The following is a 25,139-nucleotide window of genomic DNA, read 5'->3' as shown; positions in this document are numbered from 1 at the left end:
CTTAAAAATTAAGCGAAAAAGGGTTCAAATTGATTATAAGTATCCCTCCACGCCCAAATGGTTCAATTAGAGAGGGCTTGTATTCCCCAGTATTTGTTTTCGCACAGCATCCGGAAAATGTTTACCTTGCATCGGATATTGCTGAAAAATCTACATTAAAATAGTTGAAATACCAAAACTTTTTTTTTTGCATCCTTGACCACTGAAGCTTATGAAAGAGCAGAGGGGAGTGCTCTTCCTCTTTTAAATTAGCCCAAACCACTATCAATCACAATACCGAAAATATATGTATAATTCATGCACAATAAATAGGTAAAAATGGCCTTGAACTGGGTTTCATTCTGAGCGACTGGGGAAAGGCCTCGCTGCATACCCTTTCTCAGGCGACATCCGTGACGGTTCCGAGTCCCGACCTGGACTCATTTTGTCAGTTCTTGGCTGGGAGCTGCCAGTTGCAGGCAGCTGTTGTGTAGTTAAAATTAAATTTTAATTAAGCACAAATATTTAATAAGCATAAATTACGGCATGCAGCGGCATGACGACGACGATGAGGACGGCATCAGAACAAAAGGACTGCTTTAAATTGTGAATGGCAACTGAAAATGGCATCGCATTAAGATTAGCATAACTTGTTTTTATACCGTTACCCCCCTTTCCGTTTCCTCTCGGCGCTTGTTGTCTGCCTCTTATATAACAAAAACAGGAAAGAGACGGCGACAATGGCTGCGGCAGAGCAGCAAGCGGAAACGGATATACATACACACATACATACATATTTGTCTTGCGTGCGCGTTGCTCTGTTTGTCTCTGTGTGTGTATATATAGGAGTGTGACTGTGTCTGTGTGTGTGTGTGTTAATATCTACAAGTAGCAGGTAACTGGCCCCCCCATCCATCCGCTTGTATAAAAGTTATGCGCAGGTTAATAGATAATTAACCATGCAAATTGCCACGCAACAGTTTACAAATATTCGCAGCATCATTCTCGCAAGACAAAAATTCCGTGTGCTAGCGCCGCAGGTGTGCGTGAGCGTGTGAGAGAGAGAGAGGGAGAGAAAAAGTAGCGGGCACATGAGAAGCGTACGAGTACAAAGGAATTAACTCTAATTACTTTGTAATGCTGATTAAGCCAGTTAGAGCGCATTAAATATGTAAACGCCGCTCTGACATTCCCGGCATATTGGCACTCGGAGAGGCAAACGGGCAGACCTTGAGCGGGCCAATAAGTGCGCCACGTGAAGCGGGACAATCAATTGCCGTATTGATTTATGCTGCATTACACTCGTGGCAGTTAAACGTTTATTTACAAGTCGAGAGTTGTTAAGGCACTTCAATTTCCATTTCCATTTCAATTTCAATTGCAAATTTCAATGGCATATTTTATGCGGCACAAATGAAAACGCGAGCCGGCAAAAAAAAAAAAAATGCCAAATTTAAATTCACCTTTATGGCTGCCAACGGCCCCAAACGCCGCGGCACAACCCCAAGTCTGAATGACTGTAGCGGGCCAGTTGTGGCAGCAACAGCAGCAGAAGCAGGAGCAGCAGCAGCAGCAGCAGCATTGGCATAGTTTCTAAATCACTTTCTGTCAGCCGTTTACAGCAGCAGCAACAACAACAACAACAGCAGCAGCGGCAAGGATAACAATCGCCATGTCAAAAAAAAAGAAAAAAAGTTGCCCACTTTTTTGTAATTTTATTTTATTTCCGTTTAAGTGCGTGCGCCAAGGTGCTGTCCGTCCACACGCCCCTCCGCCTGCGCCGGCGACAGTGTGGTGCGATTTTAAAGCTAAATTATAGCAACATAATATTTTACGGCCAAGTTGAGGTAGATGCCGCCAAGCATCCGGCAGGTGTGCAGAGCTTAATTTTCTGCACTTGACTCTGGACACTTGGCGGCCGTTTGAAAAGGGCTTCATCTTCATTTCACTCCAGGCTGGCTCCCTTTTCTGTTTGTTTTTTATTATACATTTTGTTTGGTTCGCTGGCTGTTTCTTGCATATCATCTGAATAAATTACTTTGCACATTTTGCGGCGCATAAATAATTGAAGATAGCTCCCACGCCCAGCCCGAAATAAAACCAAATCTCTTCACACATTTATAAGTCTATTCGGGCATGTCTATATGGGTAGATGGGTCTGGCTGTGTATGTGTGCCCATATGCAGACGCAACGGCAGAACAATGAGACGGCAAATGCCAGCCGCACAAAGTGACAGCATTTTTTTAATTTTACTAAAACCTACGACTAATTCTCAAACGAGCTGACACAAATCTCGAAAGTTGTTACACCAACATATTTGCCGGCTGCCCCGGTGCTGCACCACTCACTGCCCCACTGTCTGCTCGACAGCCAGGCAGAACTGTCACCAAGTTCTGTCGCTCCGTTTGGCTGTGCATCTGGGCTCAGCCCAGTCCGACGACTAACTGCGAGCTCTGTTGGTTTTTTCTTCTTCTTTACTTTTTTGTTTTTTTTTTGTTTGTGGTTTAAACACAAACAATGAATACGCACACATAGACACACACACACATATATATATATAGACTACGTGGATTATGCCAACAGTTGGAAGGGGAGCCGAAAAAAAACCAGCAGAAGCAGCAAGCGGAACTGCAACAATGGCGTCGAGCATTTGGTAAAAGCGCCAGCAACAATTAGCTTAAAGCAAGCAATGCACACACACACACGCACACACATTCATATAAACGCACATTGCATTTTGCATAAACCAACACGTTATCTGCGTATTAGTGTCCTGCACGTGTGCCCGTTCAGACAGTTTTATAAACCCTATGGCAAATACATATGCGCCGGCGAACGTTGCGTATACATAATCAAACAGCAGCCAAAGGACGTTTTTCGATTTGATTTGCCATTGTTGAAATATGTTTTTTAATTGAGATTTAGCTTATGTCACACGAAATGAAAGAAAAATAGTAATTTAATGGATTATTTTGTATAGAACTGAAGACCCTAGTAGGTACTAAAACCTCAGGCAGCTGTAACATCAAACTTTCAGTTCATTTATGTCGATTGTATTATTTAGTAAGCTCACATATCACTCAGCACTCAAACAGCAGCCAGTTATACATAGTTTCCATTTACTCGCTCAAAATGCCAGCTCCAAAAATCCAAAGTAATCAGATCGAGAAGAGCGCTACGAAGCGCAACCCATTGTATGTAAATCCGGAGCTGAAAGGCCTTATCGTAGAGCTGATGCTGCCGCGTTTCGAGACGCTGCGTACAATAGTCTCCACGCGCTTCGTGTCTGAGGCGGAGATTGAAAATGATAAAGATGATGCGGACGACGACTGGTGGCCAGATTACAGCATCCATTCCGACATGCACTACATGACCGAAATGAATGTAAGCAATCGATTCATATGCTATTCAGATATTCATATGTATATACCTTCATCAGGGTCTGATGCATCTCATACTAAATGGCTTGCGGGGCATGACGGATGAGCTGCAGGCCATTGGAGCCAAGTTTCAAGCCTTCATTTGGGACAAGTTCAAGCCGGACCAATCTGCTAAGAAGGTAGCCGCTGCGAAGTCAGCTGAAGAGAAGGAGAAGGAGGATGACTTGGACCGCTATCTCCTGGCTCAGAGTCTGATCAAGGACATGGTAACTTTTGTGACTTGTTGCAGTCGCCAGTGCACCAAGCTTCTGAAGCAGCGCAAAGGGTACTTGGAGCGTGCCTCAGAGACCAAGGACACAGAGGATCGCATACGCCTGAAAGTCTTCGATGAGCGCAGCTTTACCGAGCTGCACGGTCGCATGATTAGTTTGAAGAGCTTTGTTCAGGACTTTTGTAATTTATTCGAGTCTGAATGGAGTTCGTCAAATCCGCAGAACAGCTCTGTCGTCTCCCCGACTAAGAAGATATCCACGTAATACTGTCCCGTTTTGTTCGCTGGATGTTATTAGCCCGTTTCTTTGTTCTAGTTCGCCCGAGCCCGAGCCAACCGAAACGTACACACTCAAGTGCACAAACACACACACACACACACATTCAGAGATAGTCACATGCATACACACATGAAGGCTTCATTTGAGAGGGTTGTAATAAAGAGTCCACCCCCTTGTGAATTGGAGTATCCAGAAAAGCTTTTTATGCTTCAAAGTCAATATAGTGTGCCATGTACGGAGTAGAGTTTTAACGTTAACGACGCACACACACACACACACACACATACCCATACAGATACGTGGCTGGGCCTCTTGCTCGGTGACACACTTGCGATAGCTACAAACAGCCACAGTTGCAGCCCCACTCTGCCAATCTCTGCCCCACTCCATCCCAGGCAGTTAGTTGCTTCAAGCACAAACGCCATTCAGGCGGAAATGCAACAACAACAGCAGCAACAGCAGCAGCAGCAGCAGCAGAGAGTCGAGCAGCAGCAGCAGTTGAGCGCTGAGCGTGGAGCGTTGAGCGCTCAGCACTGAACGCTGAGCGGGCCAGAGGCAAAAAACCTCCACGTGAAGTGTGTCATCAGTTTAAGGTTTTTGTGGGCAGCAACAGCAGCAGCAGCAGCAGCAGTACCGAGAGCAGCAGCAAAACACACATCCAGCCGCCCCCACACCGACCGCCTGTATTTTCATAATAAACAAATGGGTTGTATGGTTGGTTGGGCTTAACTTTTGGGCTGCCAGCAAGTCGACGCAGTCGGTTACAGATAGCAGCAGACCCGCACGAGTCTCGCTCGCATTTGTGTGAGCACAAATCAGTGCTATTTATATTGTGGCCAGGTTGAGTGGGCGGTGGGGTGGTGCCTGCTGCTGTCTCCTGCTAGATGTTTGCTGAAGTTGCAGCTTGTCAGCACGCTTACCGACTGCTCTTTGGGTAACATGCAATTTGCAAAAATAACCACTCGAGTCACATACTGTGATTCCCTGCTCGCCCCCTCCTCCCCCTCCCCATCGCTGTGCTGCAAAAGTTCACTTGCAACATGCTCTTATCTCTGACATGCTGCGCACGGTGGCAGCAAATCGACATCGCAACTTGCACTCCAAGTTGCCTGTCAATGCAACAAGTTGGGTTCGAACTCGAAGAGCGGCCAGGAGCAGAGCGGGCGGGCGACAGCTGACAGAAAACTTTGTTGTGCCTATCGCAGGCAAGCCGCAAAAGTCAGCGCAGCTTCTGCAAAGTTGCGCTATCGATGCCATCAAGTGTCTCCGCGAGGGCAGCAACAGCTGCCACTGTGACCGCGGGCCATGTCACACTGGAGGGCGGGGGCGGAGGGCCAAGTGCGTGGCACAATAAATATATAATAGACAAATGTTTGGCGGGGCGTGCCTCGTAATAAGTGGGTGTGGCTGTGTGTGAGTTTAAGTGTGCATGTGTGTGTATGTATGTGTGTGTGTGGGTATGTGTGTGTGTGTGTATGCGTGTGTGTGTGTGTGTGTGTGCGTAACCTATCACTTTGTTTTCCATCTCTGACGTTAACCTTTATGCAACAGAGCGACCCGCGCACTCCCGCCACTCCTGCCACTCCTGCGATTCCTGCTTAAATAAAATATTATCATAAACGTAACAGACGATAGTTTCTCATATGTTTATTCACAAATATGTGCGCACGAGCCGGAATGTTGGCGCCAGCTACTTTCCACTTGCCACATCCCACACTCCACTTGCAACATGCCAAAGTTCTGCGCCGCCTGCTGTTTACTTCGGGGGCCAACTCTTTTCTTTACTTTTGCTCGAATATCCGCTGCCCCTGCTGCCCCTGTTGTGTCAGTGGGGCACACATTTTGAGACTTTCATTATTTATCGCCAGCTGCGGAATAGCCGAACGACTGCGACTACATTCATAAATATATATAACTTGCGATGCGATGCCCCAGCAAATCTAATGGAATATGTTTCCGTGAGTTTTTTATTACTCAACCGAGAGTGTGGATTGGCCAGAGAGAGAGAGAGAGAGAGAGAGAGAGAGAGAGAGAGAGAGAGAGAGAGAGAGAGAAAGAGAAAGAGAGAGAGAGATTGCGTAGCAGACTAATATAGTTATGCTCGCCTATATCGAGTTTGGATACTTTACAATCCCCTTGTGTGGAGCATGCTACTTATCTCGATGACATTACATTTTATTTGTCCCGGGTCCTTTGCTCACTACAAATTGTACACGAAAGCCCAGAAAGGGACTGAAAATGAAGACGAAAACGAATACGAAACTGAAAACGAAATACACAAAATAAAGTACAAAAACTCCACGAATCGCTGTGGCATGAAATCTTTTTGTGCTGACATAACGGTTCACCTAACTCTACGTCCGTAATCAATCAATTATTTTGCCTAAACTAATATTAAATTGTTACACAAATGTAAGATTGCGCTGGTCAGAGCTGCCCAGCCGAGTGCTACCCTGCTTAGATTACTATATTTTGCATTAATGAAGTTCTATAATTACAATTAGTTGGAATTCGTGAAAACATTCCGAGTTTATGCCATTCCTGGGCATGCCCTGCTGATTTTATCAGACAGTACTCAAATGCAACTCGTTTCGGATTTTAGGAACAACGTTTTGATTTTAATGGAAAATTGTGTTGTCGGACTTGCAGCTATTTCCGGTTGCAGTGCAGCGCGGCTTACGGCTTACGGCTTACGGCTTAAGTTGCGTTACGAAGGTCTCTGTGGTTGCGTGACTCTGCTCACTTTGCGAAAACACGCGTCTCTCGGGAGTTATCGTGATGAAATGTCACAGGGTATTACATAGTCGAGCCCCACAAGCCAATCTAGTGTTTGGGCTCGTGTGAATTATGAACTTGTGCGATAGCAATTAGATTCAATAACCACCAATTGGTCAAGTTCCATAATGTGTGTTGTTGTTCTTGTTGTTGTTGTTGTTACTGTTGTGCAGCACCTGCATTGGGTTACTGCTAATAGCGGTCAATACATATGTGTATATACATGTATGCATGTGTGTGTGTGTGTGTGTGTGTGTGTGAGCAACTTTCAGGCTCGTGTTGAAGAGTCAAGTCTAATGCGACGCATTTACAATAATTGCCTTTTTGGATAGAATTCGCTTTTGGTTAATTGTCCACTAATGAATACGAACAGAACTTGTTGTTGTTGTTGATGTTGCTGTTGTTGTTGATGTTGTTGTTGCCGCTTGTTGTAGTAATAGTGGTTGTTATTGCTCTCACTGCTGCAAAAGCCACACAGTTAAACCGCAGACCACACACGTACAAAGCCCACACACACACGCACACACACACACATACACACACACACACGCGTGCTGCCACTCGCTAGCATTTACACTCAGTCAATAGAGCTAGTTGCGGCAGCCAAATAACCGCCTCAATATAATACAATAACAAATTGCCTGTCAATCTACGTGTAACTTTTATAAATTTCCAGTAAGGGACGGTGCACGCTAGCCCCTACCTAGCTACCGTAGAGACGCCTCGCGGCGCGTTCACCTCGAGTTTCAGCTATAATTAACAGCGGCTGTGGCAACTGTGCGAAAAACTTGGGGGGGACAACAACAACAGCAACAACAGCAACAACAACAACAACAGCAACAACAGGAACAACAGCTGAGACGCGCTAAGGCTTTGTAAGGTTAGCTGCTGCTAATGAACTCACTGGCGACGCCCCTTAGCAGGGTCAGGGTGAGAATGAGGATAAGGCTGGGGGTGGGGGTGTGGGTGTGGGTGAGGGAGGAACACCATACCGGCAGCATGCAGCAATGACTTTATTAGCAGCCGCGCCGTGTCGCTGGCAGTACTCGGGTTTTTATTTAGATTTTTATTGCTAAACTTTGTTTCGTTCTATTTTTGTTGTTGCTTTTTTGTTCGCCACTTGGCAGTTGCTACTGTGGCACACATTCGTCTGCAGCAAGTGAAAACGAGCTGGGGTCAGGGACAGCAACAGCGGACAGGAGCAGGGCAACGCTAGCGTCTATCGAAGTCAGCTCGTTAACGTCTGTCGTTTGACTGCGACTTGAGCGTCCTTCTCATGCGACACTTTGAATGTTTTAAATGCTTTTTACCCCGCCTGGCCTTACCTAGCTCGCCGTTGCGGCTTGTAGCTGCATTAAATTAGTTTAATCACCATGCAGACCACGCCGTCTGTCGTTCGCCCGTCCACGGCAAAAGCCGGCAGCCAAGCCCATAAGTAAGCGTAAACAATGTCAAAGCAGTGCACACTGTAGCAGTAGTTTACTGTAACTACCTAAATGGCCGGTCTTGGCAAACAGCACCCGCGGTTAGCGGGCGGGCCAGGGGCACCCCACAGTCGTCGGTGTCAATAGAAACATTAACTGGGCGTGCTGGCAAAATTAGCACAACAATTATGCAGGTATTAGCCGACGACGCGACGGCGTTGATTCAGTTTCTTTGTTAGCCGCCAAGAGGTGTAAACAACGGGCGGTGTCCGCATCGGAATGGGGGGCATGCCCACTCTTGGCAGCCCAGCCAATAAGGAATTGGTGTAAAAACAATAACAGTACCGATCTGTATTAACTGCGATGCGTATTATATTCAACCTGACGGGTAAAGGCTTAAATTCTAGACACTTTGGAGTTTATTTGAAATAATCCGGCTAAATATGGGCAAAGTATCAAATTTTTAGCGTGGCAACACACACACACACACACACACATGGTTGTGAGGTCATTAAAGTACCACTTGAGTGGTTTTTGTGTGTAACAGCCATCCACCTGTTAACAGCAATCCACCTGAGCTCACTGAGCTCACACTAACGTAGAGAGCTCGTATTACGTATACGCACTGTATGTAAAACTTAAACCAAATTCATTAACGTGTGTGCCCAGCGGGTTAAGTATTTTCGGATCTCAAATTGTCTTTAGCCGGATCGAGTATCGAACTGAATGTTTATTCACTGAAAGAGATATATACATATATATGAGCCATAATTTCAGTTCAGTAAATTTAAACTGATGCTATACTTAGCTAAGGTTTCACATAGCAAGTCATATATATGTTAAGTCCGTCTCATTTTCAGCTAACAACACCCTGGACAGTTTTGCCACTTTATCTTCCAGCAAAGGGCAGAGGGCAGAGGACAGCAAGCGTCTCTAATGTTTTCTGATAATTACAATAGTTTCTTTTTAATTTATACCCCTTACACACACTCGGACACTCGACATGCAGTGACATGATAGTCACTCACCTGGTCAACTCAAGTCGTGTGCGTTTGGCCCCAGCACACACACACACACACACACACACACACACACAGAGGGGCAGGAGCACTCTCCAACATATGACACATGTGGACAGCAACAAAATGGTTTGCTGTCATGAAACATTTGTCACAATAAACTCTATTTGCTTTCGTGTAGTGTAGAAATGTATTCGAGTTGTTGTTGTTGTTTTCTTTTTTTTACATATAATTTATTTGCTGCTAGGGTATTTAAAAGCAAGTCTAAGCATTTTGTGGCCTCCTGTGTGTGGTGTGTGCGTGCTGGGGTCGCATAAACCGCGACCCACGCGCCCCCCTCCCGCCTCCTCCCCGCACTGGAGACATTTGTTTGCATTTCAAGTAGCAGGAGGAGCAGGAGCCGTAGCAGGAAATGAAGCATTTAGCATTACAAATTACACATTACACATATTACGTATTACAAATTGCACAGTTTAGCAGCTGCTACTATGACAACGACTATAGCTAAAGCTAAAACTAAAACTAAAACTACATATGGCAGCCGAAAGCTGAAACAGAAACTCATAAATTGCAGCCACAAGCCTCGTTGTTGCCGAGAGACTCGTAATTATAATTAATTGGCGAGTTTTTAAAGTTGATGAGATGCCATTTGATATGAAGAGCGGACCCAAAACTTGTTGATTATTCTACTTTGGTTTTTGTTCAATGTTTAGTTACCTGTATCCTGGCTGCCACACGCTCGCCGTTGAAGCGATTGGGGTTGAACCAGCCCTTCGTCGAGCCCGTCACGAGGACAATGCCGAGCAGGAAGAAGAGTATTAACGCGGTTATGACGAGTTTCGCGCGCGTCGAAATGACCATAGCCATGTTTTCGATTTGGATATTTACACACACTTGCAACACTTTAACACTTAGCACTAGAAATCAACTCGGCTATGGCACACACACACGCACACGCACACGCACACACACTCGATTGCCTGGAACAGAAAAAGATGTATGAATTGGCATATTAATTGGATGTGGCTTGTTATTGTTGCTGCTGGTCGGTCGGGCCACATACAAATGGTTTGAATGCGTTGTTCTCGGCTTGAATGTATTTGACCCTTGGGTGGCTGCTGCCTCTGCTGCCGTCGACTGCGGAGCCTCTAAGGGCTACCTAATGGCTTTTGTGGCACGTATTAACCTTGCCTTGCCAGCTTTTTTTGTTTTTTTTTGCAGCAAACACGCGCGCCTCTCAAATGCCCATATCAGCCTCTTCTCAGGCTCTGGCAACTGGCATTTCCTCTGAGCGCAACAAATGTAACACGTTTTATTTAATTTCTCTGTCTCTCTTGCTCCTGCTTTCCCTATATATGTCTCCCTCTCCCTCTCTCTCACTATAATTTTGCTATGCTCGCTTGTCAGCATTTTCTTACCGATTTTCGCCACCAAAGGGATGGCTAAAAAAATAAAAGCCAACAATATATACGTACATATATAAAAAAAAGTGAAACTTTATGAAAAGTTAAGCTGCCAACAAGTTTATTTGCGAAAATATTGAATTATAGCCACGTCATGGCAGGCGAAATGCGTAAGAGACGAGCTACAGAATGCGTTGCCTAGATTTGGCCACATGCTAAAGATGTCTCGGCTTTTATTTAGAGCGCATAAAGGCATAAGCCGAATGCCAGTGGTGGGCGAAAGGCGAACGGCGAACGGTGAACGGCGAATGCGATGGGGCTGCAGGCGTGTCCTTGAGCGCCCCGAAAATGAAATAAAAAACGAGCGCCAACTTTGCAACCTACATAATTGCGGTAAAAGTTGGCGCACAACACACACACACACAAAAGTATCCTTTAACACACACACGCACAGCAACACACACCCACACGCGCTCATTGAGCGAACAGTTAAGCGCTGGGCTCAGCGCGCACAAAAGTATGCTACAGTCAGCGCATAATTACGATAATCGTGTCTGTCTACCAGTGGCAACACCAGCAGCCGCCGCAGCCACAGCAGCAGCAGCGGCAGCGCGGTCCAAACAAACAGACGCGCTCACCTGCTCACGGGCCAGCCACGCCCGCACACCCACTCTAAAACGACAGGCAGTTATTGAGTCAACGGTTGAGTCAGTGGTGTAAAACAAACTTTTTTGTGTGTGCCCAAAAAAGAAAGTCAAAAGGAAACTTTTTTTATGCGCCCAAGAGTCGAGTCTCGAGAGTGGAGCTGCCTTTGCTTTTCCCTTTGCCTTTGCCTACGCCCTACGCCCTACGCCCTACCCCCTGCCCTCTGCCCTCAGTAGCGCTCTTCACGCAGCATTAAAATTCTACGGCTGCTGCTGTTGCTGCTGTTGCTGCCTCAGCAGTTTAAGCTTAAAGTTTGACACGGCTCAAGTTTCCTAATGAAATTACCTACTTGGACTTTTTCGGCTGCGTTTTTGGCCGCGTAATGAAAAGGGGCAAAACTTGTGCCGTACAAAAAAAAACGAAAAACGAAAAACCACACACAGAGAGAAAAGCCAGGAAAACAAAAACGGGCGCTGCCTGCGGGGCTGTGGTTGGAGGACGATAAGGAATTTCATATCTACTTGCAAATTAAGTACGCCAAAATGAGTAATGACTTTTGAAGTTGTCATGGCAGCCGAATCGTAAGCCGTTGAATGCATTATTTAAGCAAAAATAATAATACTGCACAAAGAGAGCCTTTACGTTTACGTTTTGGTTTCGTTTACGGTTACGGTTTGTTGGCCAAAACGTTAACGCCTAATGAAGATAATGGGCTGACATGTTTAAAAAGGCTAACCTTACCAACACACAAACACACACACACATGCACATATATAAGTGACATAGGCGTGTGTGTCGCTGTACGGTTTTCTTTTCTACATTTTGACATGTTATTTTTAATAAACAGTAGACACACACACACACACACAGAGTGACTTCCGCTTTAGATAATTTGATTTGCCTTTGTCTGATTCCTAGCACAAGTAACAATGACTAACTGATGTTCCAACTGAGCAGGGGTTAAACATGTGTCACACATGCATCCTTAATAAGAAGCAAGCACAATAAAATGTCACCAGAAGGAATGTCTAAGCAGCCCCAGCCTTGGCAAGGGCCAGGCTTGACTTGACTCGACTCGACTTGGCCAAGTTTGATCGATAGCAGCTCCTTTGCCTACTGTTTGACAATTGTACCCAAACCCCCAACCCCATTCCACATGTGATTCAATGTGTCACTGGGCGTGTGTGTAAATGCGTATGTATGTCCTCTCCCTCTCTCTCTCTCTCTCCCTCCCTCTCTCTGCGTGGACGCTCCAATGCTCGAATGCTCCATCGGGCGCATAAAGAGCTGCTTAAATTAATAAGGAGCCAACTAGTCGAGCGCATTTCCCAGCCTTTATGGCAAGTAGGCGGATGGGGCGTTAACCGCTTCACTAGTCGTATAATTAAAGTCCAACGTTTGCATAATTTATCTTTATTGGTGCCAGGTTTCGGCAACGGCAACGGCTGCTAGTTCCCTTGCTTAAAGGCCCCAATCGGGCAGCAGCCATAAAATCATAAAATATTTTATTTTACCCACTTTTTGATTGGTTTAAATTTCTGATGGAGGCACTTTTTAGTTGCCTGACCGTTTGCTCACGGTGCGTAAGTCGATCCACAAATCACAGAGCCGGCCATAAAATGAGCATTGTATTTAAATTTAACGAGCTGCATCCTTATCAGCAATAAAACGTACATTCTTGCATACAAAAACAAACTCTGGGCAAGTTAATCTCCTCAACACGTCCGGACTAACGCAATGAAAGTGAGAATCAACATTTAAAAAAATCCACATGAAAGCAAAAATAATATTTGAAAATATCATGAAAATTCAGTATGAAAACGAACTAAATTGAAGGGCTTCAGCGCAAAAGGCGAAGGAAAGCAGAAGGAGGAGCTAAAGCGTGAGAGCCGAGAGTTATTCCGTTGAATTGCTCAAGCGAAACGTTTTAGTTAACGGAAGCAAAGCCACTTTAAAGCGTTGAAAATCGCATAGAACGGCGCTCGCATTTCAAATGCACTTAAATAACTCTGTAGATTATTAGCAGGTATATATATGTATATACATATAATTTAAATTTGTGAATTTATATTTGTAGACAATGGCTGAGTGCAAACTAATTTCAAAACACAATCGCGGTCAATAGAAAACAACTTATTGTGGGTGGCAATTTGGCTGGATGTGTAAATAAACATTTTAAATTGAATTTTAAATTGTGTCAACAGAACGGGTCAAAATATTGCATTATGATGCCAAATTGATAAATTTGCAAATCAAAATTACATATTACGGAATAGAAGGCCCGCTCCGAGCAAGGGGCAGGCATGTAAGCAGACGGTGTTAACAAACTATGCCAACAAATAAAGCCAGCTGAACACACAATCAAATTCTGATATTTAAATGTACGTCACACACACAGAGAGAGAGAGAAAGAGAGAGAGATAGAAACTATAATAATTTATGACTACATACATATTTATGTATTCAAGCTTGTTGCCACTCCTCAACATGGGCCCGAGCAAAGCCCCACAGTGAAACCCAATTTATATAGTATTTAAAATCCTGGATTTTGTTACGATTCCAGCTGTTGTTGCTGTTGGTATTTTATATGTCAAATGCGTTATACCATTTAATTAAATGCACGCACTGGCTGCACACCAAAAGCTGAAAATTCTCAAAAATTCGAATTTCAATAGACCATGTTTTTCTTTTTTTTTTATGTGAAAACGAGGACGTGCATGCGTGAGGCCACAATTAAAGGCAGAGCCGTTGCTAGCCACAGGAGCAGTGGAGTTCGGCGATTGTGGTCGAGAAATTACTCAGCCATGTTTGAAATATTTAACATGTGCCCTACATCTATGGACAGGGGGAGTGGCGCGATGTCATCAATAGCTTGGCTTATCTTTTGTGCAGCTGTTGGCCTCACGTCTGAATGCCAGAGGCCAGAGTAAGTAGCGGCAAATATCTTTTGTAACAATGCAGACATTTAAAAGGCCTTTTATTTAATAAATAAAATGTATATGCCTTTGCCTAGCGGCCGAAGCACCGGAACACCAAAGACAAAGACAAAGGCAAAGGCAAAGGCAGCCTGGCTGGCAGTCGAAAGAGTGAGCGAGCGAGTGAGCGAGCCAGCAAAAATCTACGTATACAGAATATTATACGCATACGCACACACACACACATACACATACACAGTGCTCTTTTAATATGCACATGTGTGAGTGTGTTAGTGTGCGCGCTGGTTATTCATGGTTGTTGTTGCAGTAGGCTGCCTTAATGAGTTTGCCTTTGATTTGGGCCAAAGCGAATAAGGCTCAGCCAATATGGTAAGCCGCTGCCTACGCCTATACCTCCCCTTCTGCCTCCAGTCTGTCATAATTTATGCGCAGCCAATGCTCAATTTGATAGGCAACAGCCTGCGACATTCAAACCATTTGTGTGGCCCATTGTACCACTAATGCCAGCTGAGTGCTTCCTATATATGTATGTATATACACATATGCACATACATACATGCATACGTATGCATATACATACATATATATATTAAATACTAATTTATGCATGTATTTACCTTTGAGCCGAGCGCGTTAAAAGTCAGCTTTAACTAAACGATATAACCCGGCAATGTATTTATGAATATGTTTTTGTATTCGTTTCGTAAATATGTACGCGTTGATAATATTGAATATGTTGACGAAATCACAGATAATTTAATTACAAATAGTTATTAAAAAAAAAAAACAAGACCAAAACTATTTATTTATTTTTTTATTATTATTATTTTTGGTTCACACTTTGCGAATTTATTTTTTCTTTCTTTTATTGCGTTCAAGTTGAAAATCATTTGTAATTACAAATGACAGCGGGCTTTTTTTATTATTATTTGTTTACAGTTTTTTTTTTTTTATGAACAAAGTACAAATACGAATTACCGAATGCGTTTCGGTGTCTGTGCTCAACAGTTGCGGCGATTGGCGTTTGTTAACTGGACATCCAGCCGTTGGCTCCCGCTGCGCGCAATCAATTTTTCTCGTTTTCACACCACATGCATTTTAACGTTGTGCAATTGATTGATTTTCATTTGAACAAATTCACTGACGTTGGCGATGGGATCTGGGCAGTGGCACTGGCAGTGGCAGTGGCAATAGCGAAAAGTTGTGAGTTTTAAAATTTTCATCTTTTAGTCGAACCGGTTCGAGTTTCAGCTGCACACGTAAAGTTTTCGAAAATTTCACACGCTCGACCCGGCGACGGACACGAAGGGGGCAAACAAAATAACAAGAACAACAACAAGGATAACAACAACAACAACTGCTGCAACAGCCGCGAGCCTGCCAGCCAAACTAATTGTAAATATTTGCTCAGCGGGCAAACAAATTTGTGTTTCTCTCCGTTTGGTTTCTTCTCTTCTCGTTTCGCTTCTACGGAACTCCTTATTTACGTAGCCGGCGCGGCGATCACGGGGGGATATGTTGGATAATTTTGAGCGCTATAGGTAATACGCGACCATCACGTTTATTAATTTTGCAGCAAATCTGGCCAGGAGTTTAGTCCACTGCACGCGATATGCAAACGACACGCGCAACAATCACCGGCACGAATGTGGCCAGGACTGCTGTGTGATATGTGATGTGTTTAGCTTGATATGTTCTTGGCGAGCACTGTGACTGCAATTGTGATTGTGATTGTAATTGTTGCTGTGACAGTTACTGTTACTGTTACTGTTACTGTTACTGTTACTGTTACGATTACTGTTACTGTTACTGTTGCTGACACTGATACTACCAATGGCAATTGAATTGGCAGCTAGGTGAGTGGCCGCAATTTCAAACGTTTGCGCCATCTTTCCATCATCTTTGAGCGCATAATTGAATTTTAATTGACTCGACTCCGTGGGGGCTGGGCTGCCTTGGTTTCGGCTCACATTACGCTCTACACGTTTCGGTTCACTTGAATATTATGCAAACATATTTCATTTGGGCATAAATCACTTTCGTTTTTTGCGGCTAAACTCGCACAATGGCTTCATTTACGCCTGGCTCACACATAGCCGCTTACGCCTCACGATACGACGACAGCGCCGAGCCGCCGTGGCTGTGTATGAGGACGACAACGTGTACGATGTGCACGACCGAGTCAGAGTGCGACTTCAGCGTTCTGTGGCAGTATGGATATGTAAATGCTATGCCGTCTTTGCCGTACGCACATGTTAACTGTTTGCGGCACCGAACGCGACTGAAAGGTAAACGCACTCGTCTCGGCCAGGCCCAGCGTAAGCCAAATCACAGCAACATGGCGCACACAAGGACACACACACACACACGCACGCACACAGACACAGGGCCAACTGGATGCCGCTCAGCTCGTGCCTTAGACAACGCAGTTTCACTCGTGCTGGCCAACGCTTCGTCCGCACGGGCGCTGAATAACTCTGGGAGCGTGCCGTGAGCCTTGAGCTAAACTCGGCGAGTCTGAGCACCTTGTGGCTGAGCGAACTGAGTGAAGCCAACTGAGTGCCGAGTCTGAGTTGTTCGCCAAAGTTGGCCGCTGCGTGGTAAATTGGCGCCCTACAAGGCTGCCGTGGTGAGAATGCCTGCTGTCAGGTGTGTTGAAAAGCTTCACAGCTATATTCGTATTCAACAGAGAGCCGTTGGTGGTTGAGCGTTTGAATGGCTCAAGCGGCCACTTGCAGACAATTGAATGAGTACTCAGGCGTTTTATTACGAGTACGCATAGTTCATTGCACAAGATTTCGAGTACGCATCGATTGGGGGTGTGGGGAAGACATATGGTCTGGCGATGCGTTGATGCGTTGCTCTTTAAGTTTTAAGAAACCTTCACCCGAATTATTGCCCATTGCCTAATTGTTAGCCCTGTTGCATTAAATGGACACGTGTGCTGCCGTTTGGCGTCTGCTGTTGCAATAATTATTAGATGAAAGCAAATTGGCCGCCGCCAGAACTTACCTCGAAGTGGCCGTGGAACACGGAACCAGCCTGGCCAATGAAGAGCACCGCAGTCTTGTTGAACGACAGCTCGAACGGATCCCGCACCACCTCGGTGGCGTTCTGCAGCACGCAGTCGTAGTAGAAAGTCACATTGTTACTGTACACCTGGAACGCAATCGAATTCCATTTGTCCGGCACGTTGGGCACCGGAAAGGTGGCCAGTTTCCGACCGGCCGGAACGTCGGGCTGCCCATAAACGAGCGTCACATTGTAGCTGTTCTTGACAACCGGCGACAGATGGACGCCGAGCTGCAGCACCGTCTCCTGCGAGTCGACAACGCTGAACAGATAGCCGCCCTTCAGCGAGTTCAGGCGGTATTTGACCAGTATGGCAAATTCGTAGAGCTTCTCCGGCAGCATCAGCGTCGATGGGGACTTCACGTTGGCCGTCGCCAGCAGCTTGAAGGCCGGGTAGCCATCGTCGGCGCTGACGAAGTCTATGCCCGTGTATTGATTGTCGTACATGATATCCGTGAGCATATGTTCACCCATTTCATCTGGGGGTATAAGCAAATTAAAAGAGGCAGGGTATAAGTCTAACCACATCTAATTGATGCCCGCCCAAAAGTATGCAACGAAATAAATCTGCGTAAAATATTTCCGACAACAGCTGAAAAGTGTGGAATGAATTTTCACAATTTCCATTTGTTGACTTTATTTGCACTGATTGCTGTTGACAACAAACAAACAATTAGGCTTAACTACACCATTAAGAAGCCGTACGTAAAGCAAATATAACAGAGCATTACGACATTGGCAAACACGCTCACCTTTAATGGATTGGCCCACCAGTTCGAGTGAATCATGAGCCGGAGCCAGGCACAGCAGCACGAGCCCCACAACGAACGAAAGGGAACGCATTTCAAACAGATTTAGTGCTGCAAAGAGAAGATAATGATGATAATGATGAGGATGATTAGTAAACATAGGTTTTATATTTTACAATGTAATTATCTAATTATCTAAACTATCAATTTAAGAGCAATGTTAACATATAATTAAACATGCTTAGAATCACTTCCACAGCCAACAAATAAGTGACGTGGCTACACCTGTGCGACGAGTTTTAGCAGCAACCACAGACACTTCATCTACCGGCCGCAATCGTTGGTAATGCGAGACCGTTAACTCACAGTGGAGACCCCCTGGAGCGGTCACGTGCTCAGTTGCGGCTCTGCAGACTTGCCTGCAATTAGGCATTGTGGGTGGACAGCCACACCTGTGCGCACAGCACCACCGACGGCCTGCAACCGCAGGCATCCAGCTAGAAGCCACACAATTTTGTGGTCTCTCTTGGGCAAACAACTCAATGCGTCACTGCTGCACGCGAGACAAGTTTTGCATGAATACATGCGCACTATGTGCCAGACAATGGCTCATTCAAGTCAAGATTAACGACAATTAGATGTGGTGCTGATCGCCGAATTGTGAGATCGTTATTTATATTGCCTAAGCTTAGATTTGGGCGAAGAGTTGTGATAGACACACCCAGCTGGCATCTGGCTGGGGAGTTCATGTAAATGTAAGCATGTGGAAATGTCAGAGATCGAGCAGCCAATTGCCCATAAACAAAATTTGTCAACTGAGCAGCCAAATAAAATTGTTATTGGCCACATCATAAATCATCGAAGTGGGTTGGGCTCATTTCTTTAATTACACATTCCCAAACAGCAACAACAACAGCAGCAGCAGCAGCAGCTGCTGATATTCAAATTCAAATTGTCAACACACTTGAAGCATGCGTTAATTCGAACTGGTTCCCAAACCCTTTGCGATGCATAATCTAATGCAATTAATGGGCTCTACAAGAGCGAGTAGCTGACCTCAAATTGTCTCCCTGGACAGAGGCAAACAATTAATATTTATCAAGCTTAGCGCCACGCACGACATGACAAGCGAAGCAAACTAAATACCCTATAAAAGCACACAACAGTCACGAGAGAGAGAGAGAGAGAGGAAGAGAGCTACATTTGCCTATGCAAATGACTGTCAATTGCGTGAGCGGCAAAGAAAAGTGTTTTCTTCTATTAATTAAGAGCACATTTGTGTTTATCACATTTTGATGATGCCAATTCTGGAATGTTCAACATGTCTCCAATCAGTCAAAGATATTCCAAAGTGACAAATTCATTGAATTGACCCTTGAAAAGCAAACGTCAAAAAAATTTATACATCTTAAGCAAAATAGAAACTGATGTGGCTGTTGATATCTTTATTTCTCTAAGAATTCGTGGAAATTCGACACTCTCAAGACAAGCATCTTATGAATTTTAATCGAGTGTTGACAGTTGGCGCAGATCACCGAAAAGTTGAAAAAGTTCTATAGCTGAATTATTCTTATAATGAGGCAGCATTTATGCAGTACACAGGCGAGGCTGGGGCCGCCTAGGCATACGTTCTGTCTGTCTGTCTCTCTGTCTGGCCGCCTTTACGCTGGCTGTTAGAACATAATTCGGATGGCAGTGCGAAGAGTGCTTGAAATGGAACGCACGTAACGCCGATTAGTAGGGCCTAACCTACACGATACACAGCACTCGGTCGCCTCAGTCGCGGGGGCGTGGCCGATGCCAGCAATGCCAGTATAATAAAGATGCGCTGTATTAGCTGTATTGCCAACAGCCGGAAACCGTAATCAAATTTCACACTCGTAAATTTCTGATTCAGTGTGCGTGCATTTTGTAATGCATTTGATTTACGCGGAGCCATATGCGAAGCGTCAAACTAATATGCAGCCAAATTTGATTGAAAATCCGAAACAAACTGCTCGAAATCGAAATCGAAATCAAAATCAAAATATATGTTTCCGAGGCGCCCTAAACGCATATATATACATATATTGAAATGGAAACAAATCGGAAACTGAAAGTCGTAAAAAGCTACGCACTTTCACATCAAATCCAAAAGTCGTCAGGCACTGACGAGCAAGAAGCAGAAGCAGTATTAGAAGCAGAGGCAGAAGAAGACTGTCAAATGTGGCAAAGGCGAGCAGAAAGAAAATCAAATAAAATTTTATTTTCAATAGTAAATCGGCTCAATGTGACTACGGGCCATATGAAAAGGGCTCCGGAGCGCATTGGCCATGCCGCGTATAGGTGGGGGAGGTGGCAGGCAAATGTGTGCCACTGTGTCAAGCCAAACAGCCCCACCCTATGCCGACGTCTGCGGCGATGAGTTGTTGCCCCTAAGTGAACTATTAGCTCTGTTGATTTTATATTTTCCAATTTATTGTACTTTTCCCCAGCAGCAGCAAACGCAACAGCTGCTTGCGAGGGTGAACATCTTTTTGGGGCTGGGGCTAAGCTAAGCGCGACGTGAAGGGTGCCGAAAAAAAAAAGAATGCAAAACAAAAGCGCGCTGTCACTCCGCTCGACGCCTTGTCAACGTTTATTGTTCCCCGTTTTTACTTTTTATTAAGGCCAAGCGCCCGCAATTTGTTCTATTTGATTTAAAGGATTTGCATGCCAAATTTGACTTTATTTGTTTTCGCTTTTGTTTCTAAAGGCCTGCACACACACACACGCATCATCTTGTTTGACACTTGGCACATGCTCGCCTGGCTGTTTCGCATGTTAACAATTTAAGTGCCTCCATTCAAGGTGGCAATAATTTCCAAAGAGCTTTGCATAAATAAAACGGCCCTAAGCCGGCCAATAGCCGGCACATGTTACCACATCTCGATCTCGGATCATTAGCCCGCATGTGGAGACAGAGCCAAGCTGAGATCCGAGCTGTTGCATGCGAAACATATAAACCCAAATACATTTGTATATGCTAATCTGAATGACGTCAAAAACCAAGACAAAACAGCAATCCGATATCGTCACAAATTTGTAGCTGTTGGCCCAAGTAGAGGTTGAGTTTGATAAAGAAAATGCAAATAAACAATTAAAGTCATGTTAAGGCACATAAAGATAAACTATAGTAGCTGTCTGTAAGAAAACGTCTCGAGAGATGATCTCATGCTCTTCGGACGTGTGGCACGCTAGTTTCCACATGTGGCATAAGACTATAAACTGAAAATGGATTAATAATGCCCAGAATATATTTCATTTATCAATTACTTTGCATAATTTTGTAAGTGAATTCCAGCTAATTAAAGCTAATGAATGGCATTTGATATGTTTTGCGAATTTCATGGCTGAAGCACCTACATTCAAGCTATTAGTAATTGATTCCCAGAATCACTCTCTAACCACTCTGTGGGCTAACCAATTTAGTTGTATTCCCAGAAAATGGAATTTAAGCAAATTCACAATTACTCATCATACTCTAAGTACAAGAAATTAATTTACTTGTGTATTATTTAGTGTAGTTTTGTGAACTTTGTTATTGCAACTTTGTTATTGCATATTTCATATTTAGCTATTTGAAATATTGACTGGCAAACTGGGTTAATCGCTGATTCACTAAAACCAAATAAGACGTCCGTTTATCCAGCTACAATAAAAAACTCGCATACGAGCGAGTGACATGGGAATTGCCGCCGCGCAAATAGCCCAACAAAATCAAGTTATAATAAACATGAGCCAAAAATGGCACAAAGCCATTCGCCCAACCCAGCGCAGCCGAGTCGAGTCGGTTGGCAGTCCAGATAGTCTGACTGGTGGAGAGTGTTGCGGCTGTGTTTCGGTAATTAACATCAGCAGTTGCTCAGCTCGCCCGCACGCCGCACCCCGCTGCAACCACATTGGCCGCCAAGTGTGTTTGCCTCACTCCCAGTTTTCCCCTTTTCAGTTGCAACAGCTGCCACCGAACGCATTGCCAGCCTGTTGCCGGCAGCGATTTAAATAATCTTCAAGCGTCGAGTGCTCCTCATATTGCACTTAGAGCTGTGGGCGTTGTCCACACCCGCTCGCCGCACGCCGCTCGCCAAACACCACTCTCCTCTCTCCACTCTCCACTCGCCGGCAGCCATGTGCAACACGTTGTCGCAACGGGCTAAAGAAGTTCCATGAGTGATCAGAATGGCATTAATATGGTCAGGGGGATGCCCCCTCCCAGCGCTCGGATATTGATGAATGGGGTGTGCCGAGTCATCATTGTGTTCTTTATTGCTGTCATTAAAATCTGTCTTCGGGTTATTTATAGCGCTCTTTGTTCTGCTGGCCGTTTCGCTTGCCAATTGGCTGCTGCCTGTTGGATCATATATTTTTGGCTGTTACTCTTTAACCCGCTGCTAACCAGGCGACTTCGGGTAGCTGAACTCCTGCTCTCCCTCTCTCCCTCTCTCTCTCCCACTCTTCCTCTTTAGTCAGCGAGTGCGTTGACTTTGCAGGACTTTAATTTGTAAACCGACTCAAGGTTAGCCTGTGGCGCAGGCCTTTTTATCTCATTTCAGCTAATGAGTGGACAACATTGCGTGCCTCTGCGTGCTGCGTGCCTGGAGCTGAGATACACTTGAGCAGTGGCTATGATGTCTGGCAGTCAGCCAGCACGGCGATTTGTGACTTGAAATGGGCCAAAAGTTCATCAAATGCTCGCGACCAATTTCACATTTCTGCCCACGGGAAGGCGCTGACATGTCCAAATATATTCCCAAACGTCCAGCGCCGCCTCACACTCCATGCGAAATTATGGCAAGCAAATGAACGCAACCCATTATAAATAGCTTCCATTTCATAAACGTCGCCGATTCTGACATCGCCTATAGATTAAATTAGCTTGCAACAGGTTTATTTTAAATTCAATTCGGAATTTTAATTCTTAAATGCCAAAAAAAATTCCGCCACCTACTAAAGTGCTTAAGCTGAAGCCGATTCAATAAATTATTTGGCCAAAATAATGATTGAGACATTACGCTGGAGTGCCTTAAAGCTACGTCAGTGCCTAAGTCTGCTGCTTACCGAACACAAAATACCCTAGAAAAATATTCTATGAGAAGTTAATGAACGTAATTTCAATAAATTCAGCCGTATTTATATTTAAGAGACCCTCTGTTGCCGTAGGCTTCGTACGGCTGGCAGGAATCGTGTGTGTCTGCGGTTTTTGGACTGTTATCAGAGCGGCTGCAGCTCGTGACGAGCAGAGCGAATCGAAATGAAGGCGGACCAGTTGAAGGGAAACTCATTTGACTGAAGTTGATTGGCAATCAATGGCTGTCATCGAGGTGGACAGGCACAAAAATTGTATTAGCTCCTGCTCGAGACGACGGAAGTTAATACTCATTTCGCAGATGATTCTGATTGCCAGCACGGGCAGCAGCACAGGCAAGAGCCAATGTATCGACCCCCAGGCAGCGGCTAAGGACGTTCATTAATAAGCAGTGGATTGCGAGTCCTGCTTCAAAGGTCAAGCACCTAGTTGGCGCCCGTTCATGCCAAGCAGGAAACGGAAGTTATTGCCCGATGGACAGCGATAAGTCACACACACACAGTATTCGAGTGGCAGGCAGCATTATGTCAATGAGCCAATAAGTTAGTCAAGGGTTTTCTGCGCTCATCGGAGCTTAATTGAAATCGAAGCACGAACAATTGGCGCCAGGGAGATAATGATGTGATCTAACAAAACTTCGAGTCTACTCGATTCATGTCTGGGCTGAACAATTGAATTTGGTTCATTGTCACAAGCAAAGTCACTCGCAGTCTGTTTGCATATATTACACCACATGTAAATAGTTAAATAATGAAAAATAGAAATGATTCAATACTTATTATTGTTCGCTGTCCAGAGATTATTTTTTATTCTATATTCAAATCGATGCACACACTTCTGCCTGCTCGTATATATGTATGTACATACATACGTATATTTATATATACATTTGTACGCAACTTTAGTAATTTATGTGATAAGCAGACAACTCGCCACGGCTGCCACTTAGAAGCTCTGCGAGCACATTGGATCCATAGGGCGTCTGGTTTGCAGCCAAGCATAGGAATACACATAGGAGATGGTATGAAAGTCTTTGCAATAAATGGGGATTTATGACAAGCATATGATTAAAGCGAATCAGTTTACCCATTCCACAATATGCCATAGAGCTATTTTCGTAAGTACAAATATCGTTGGTCGTCTATAGATTATATGAGAGAGAGAGAGAGAAAGAGAGAGCGCTCCAGCAATATTTAGCAACATTTGTATACATGCATACATATTGCCAAACATATGATTCCATTAAAATATAAACAAATTTTATGATAATTTAGAGTATTTAGGGTAGTAGAGCGAACGAGAAAGTTCTCGCTAGTTGCCATGCGAATCGCATAGAAGGGCGCGCGGACAGGGACTGAGACGAGGCGGCATCAAATGTGGCACAATGAGATGGAAGAGAGCAATAAAGTGCGGTAGAATGTAAGAGATAAAGAGCTTCAGAAAGAGAAAAAGAGCAGGAAAGCAATCAGCGTGAAAATATATAATTTATATATTAAAATAATTTTAATGGCAGCAATAAACAGAAATACCTCTAGCAAATACCAAAATATTTTGAAAAGCATTAAGATGTTTTGCTACTGCGACAATTCAATATCTATAGCAAGTCTATATTTGTTTTTTATAGACCACACAGAATGTATATTAAATGCATTGCATCGATTTCGAATGTCTCCCGGCTATGTTGGCTCTATCAAATTTCCACTAAGCCAAACAACATCATTTTCTCCGTCTCTCCGGGTGATTCATTGGCCATTTTACGACTTTGATAACTCGACTTTAATGACTCGCTGACAATGTAAATACAGTCCCTGTGCAGATAAACAAGTTTGGTCCACAAATTCAATGTATGTATACATATGTATTTATGTATATGTACTAATTCCCATTACGTCAAATTGATGTCCAATAAATGAGTTTGCATAACTCGCATAAATTGCAACTGGCTGCAAAGTTAGCAAACCCCACAGCTGGAGGACAACCACAATCGCCAGCAGCTGAGCCACAAGTCGGTTCGCATATTTTCAATGGACGCATTGCAACATTAAAACTCATGCAAAGATTTATGACAATTTACACAAAATAACTAAATCCACACATATGT

General features: G+C 44.4%; 2 protein-coding genes across 15 annotated transcripts in view; one reads left to right on the top strand and one right to left on the bottom strand.

The window, feature by feature from the left end:
* Nucleotides 1-18,045, bottom strand: part of Mp (collagen XV/XVIII-type protein multiplexin) — a 39,553-nt gene extending 21,508 nt beyond the window's left edge. For 12 of the 14 annotated variants that reach the window (XM_089260355.1, XM_089260357.1, XM_089260358.1 and 9 more), the window contains exons 1-2: nt 17,938-18,045; nt 17,126-17,664 (exon numbers count right to left, since the gene is read on the bottom strand). In XM_089260355.1, the coding sequence (XP_089116481.1) occupies nt 17,126-17,664; nt 17,938-18,028 (630 nt within the window). In that variant the 5' untranslated portion in view covers nt 18,029-18,045. Of the gene's footprint in view, nt 1-9,846; nt 10,110-14,730; nt 14,926-17,125; nt 17,665-17,937 lie in introns of those variants that run through there. The other 2 variants (XM_089260365.1, XM_089260366.1) reach the window with 2 other exon arrangements.
* On the top strand, nt 3,034-4,108 carry LOC108652124 (uncharacterized). Its single transcript, XM_018102218.3, has 2 exons — nt 3,034-3,364; nt 3,420-4,108. Exons 1-2 carry the CDS (start codon nt 3,113-3,115, stop codon nt 3,894-3,896), a joined length of 729 nt encoding a protein of 242 aa, XP_017957707.1. The 5' UTR covers nt 3,034-3,112; the 3' UTR covers nt 3,897-4,108.
* Nucleotides 18,046-25,139: the final 7,094 nt, after the last annotated feature.

This window comes from Drosophila navojoa, chromosome 4, assembly GCF_054131105.1.
Source record: "Drosophila navojoa isolate 15081-1374.11 chromosome 4, UAZ_NAV_1.0, whole genome shotgun sequence".
NCBI classification, from domain to species: Eukaryota; Metazoa; Arthropoda; class Insecta; order Diptera; family Drosophilidae; genus Drosophila; species Drosophila navojoa.
This window is presented reverse-complemented; position numbering and strand designations above follow the sequence as displayed.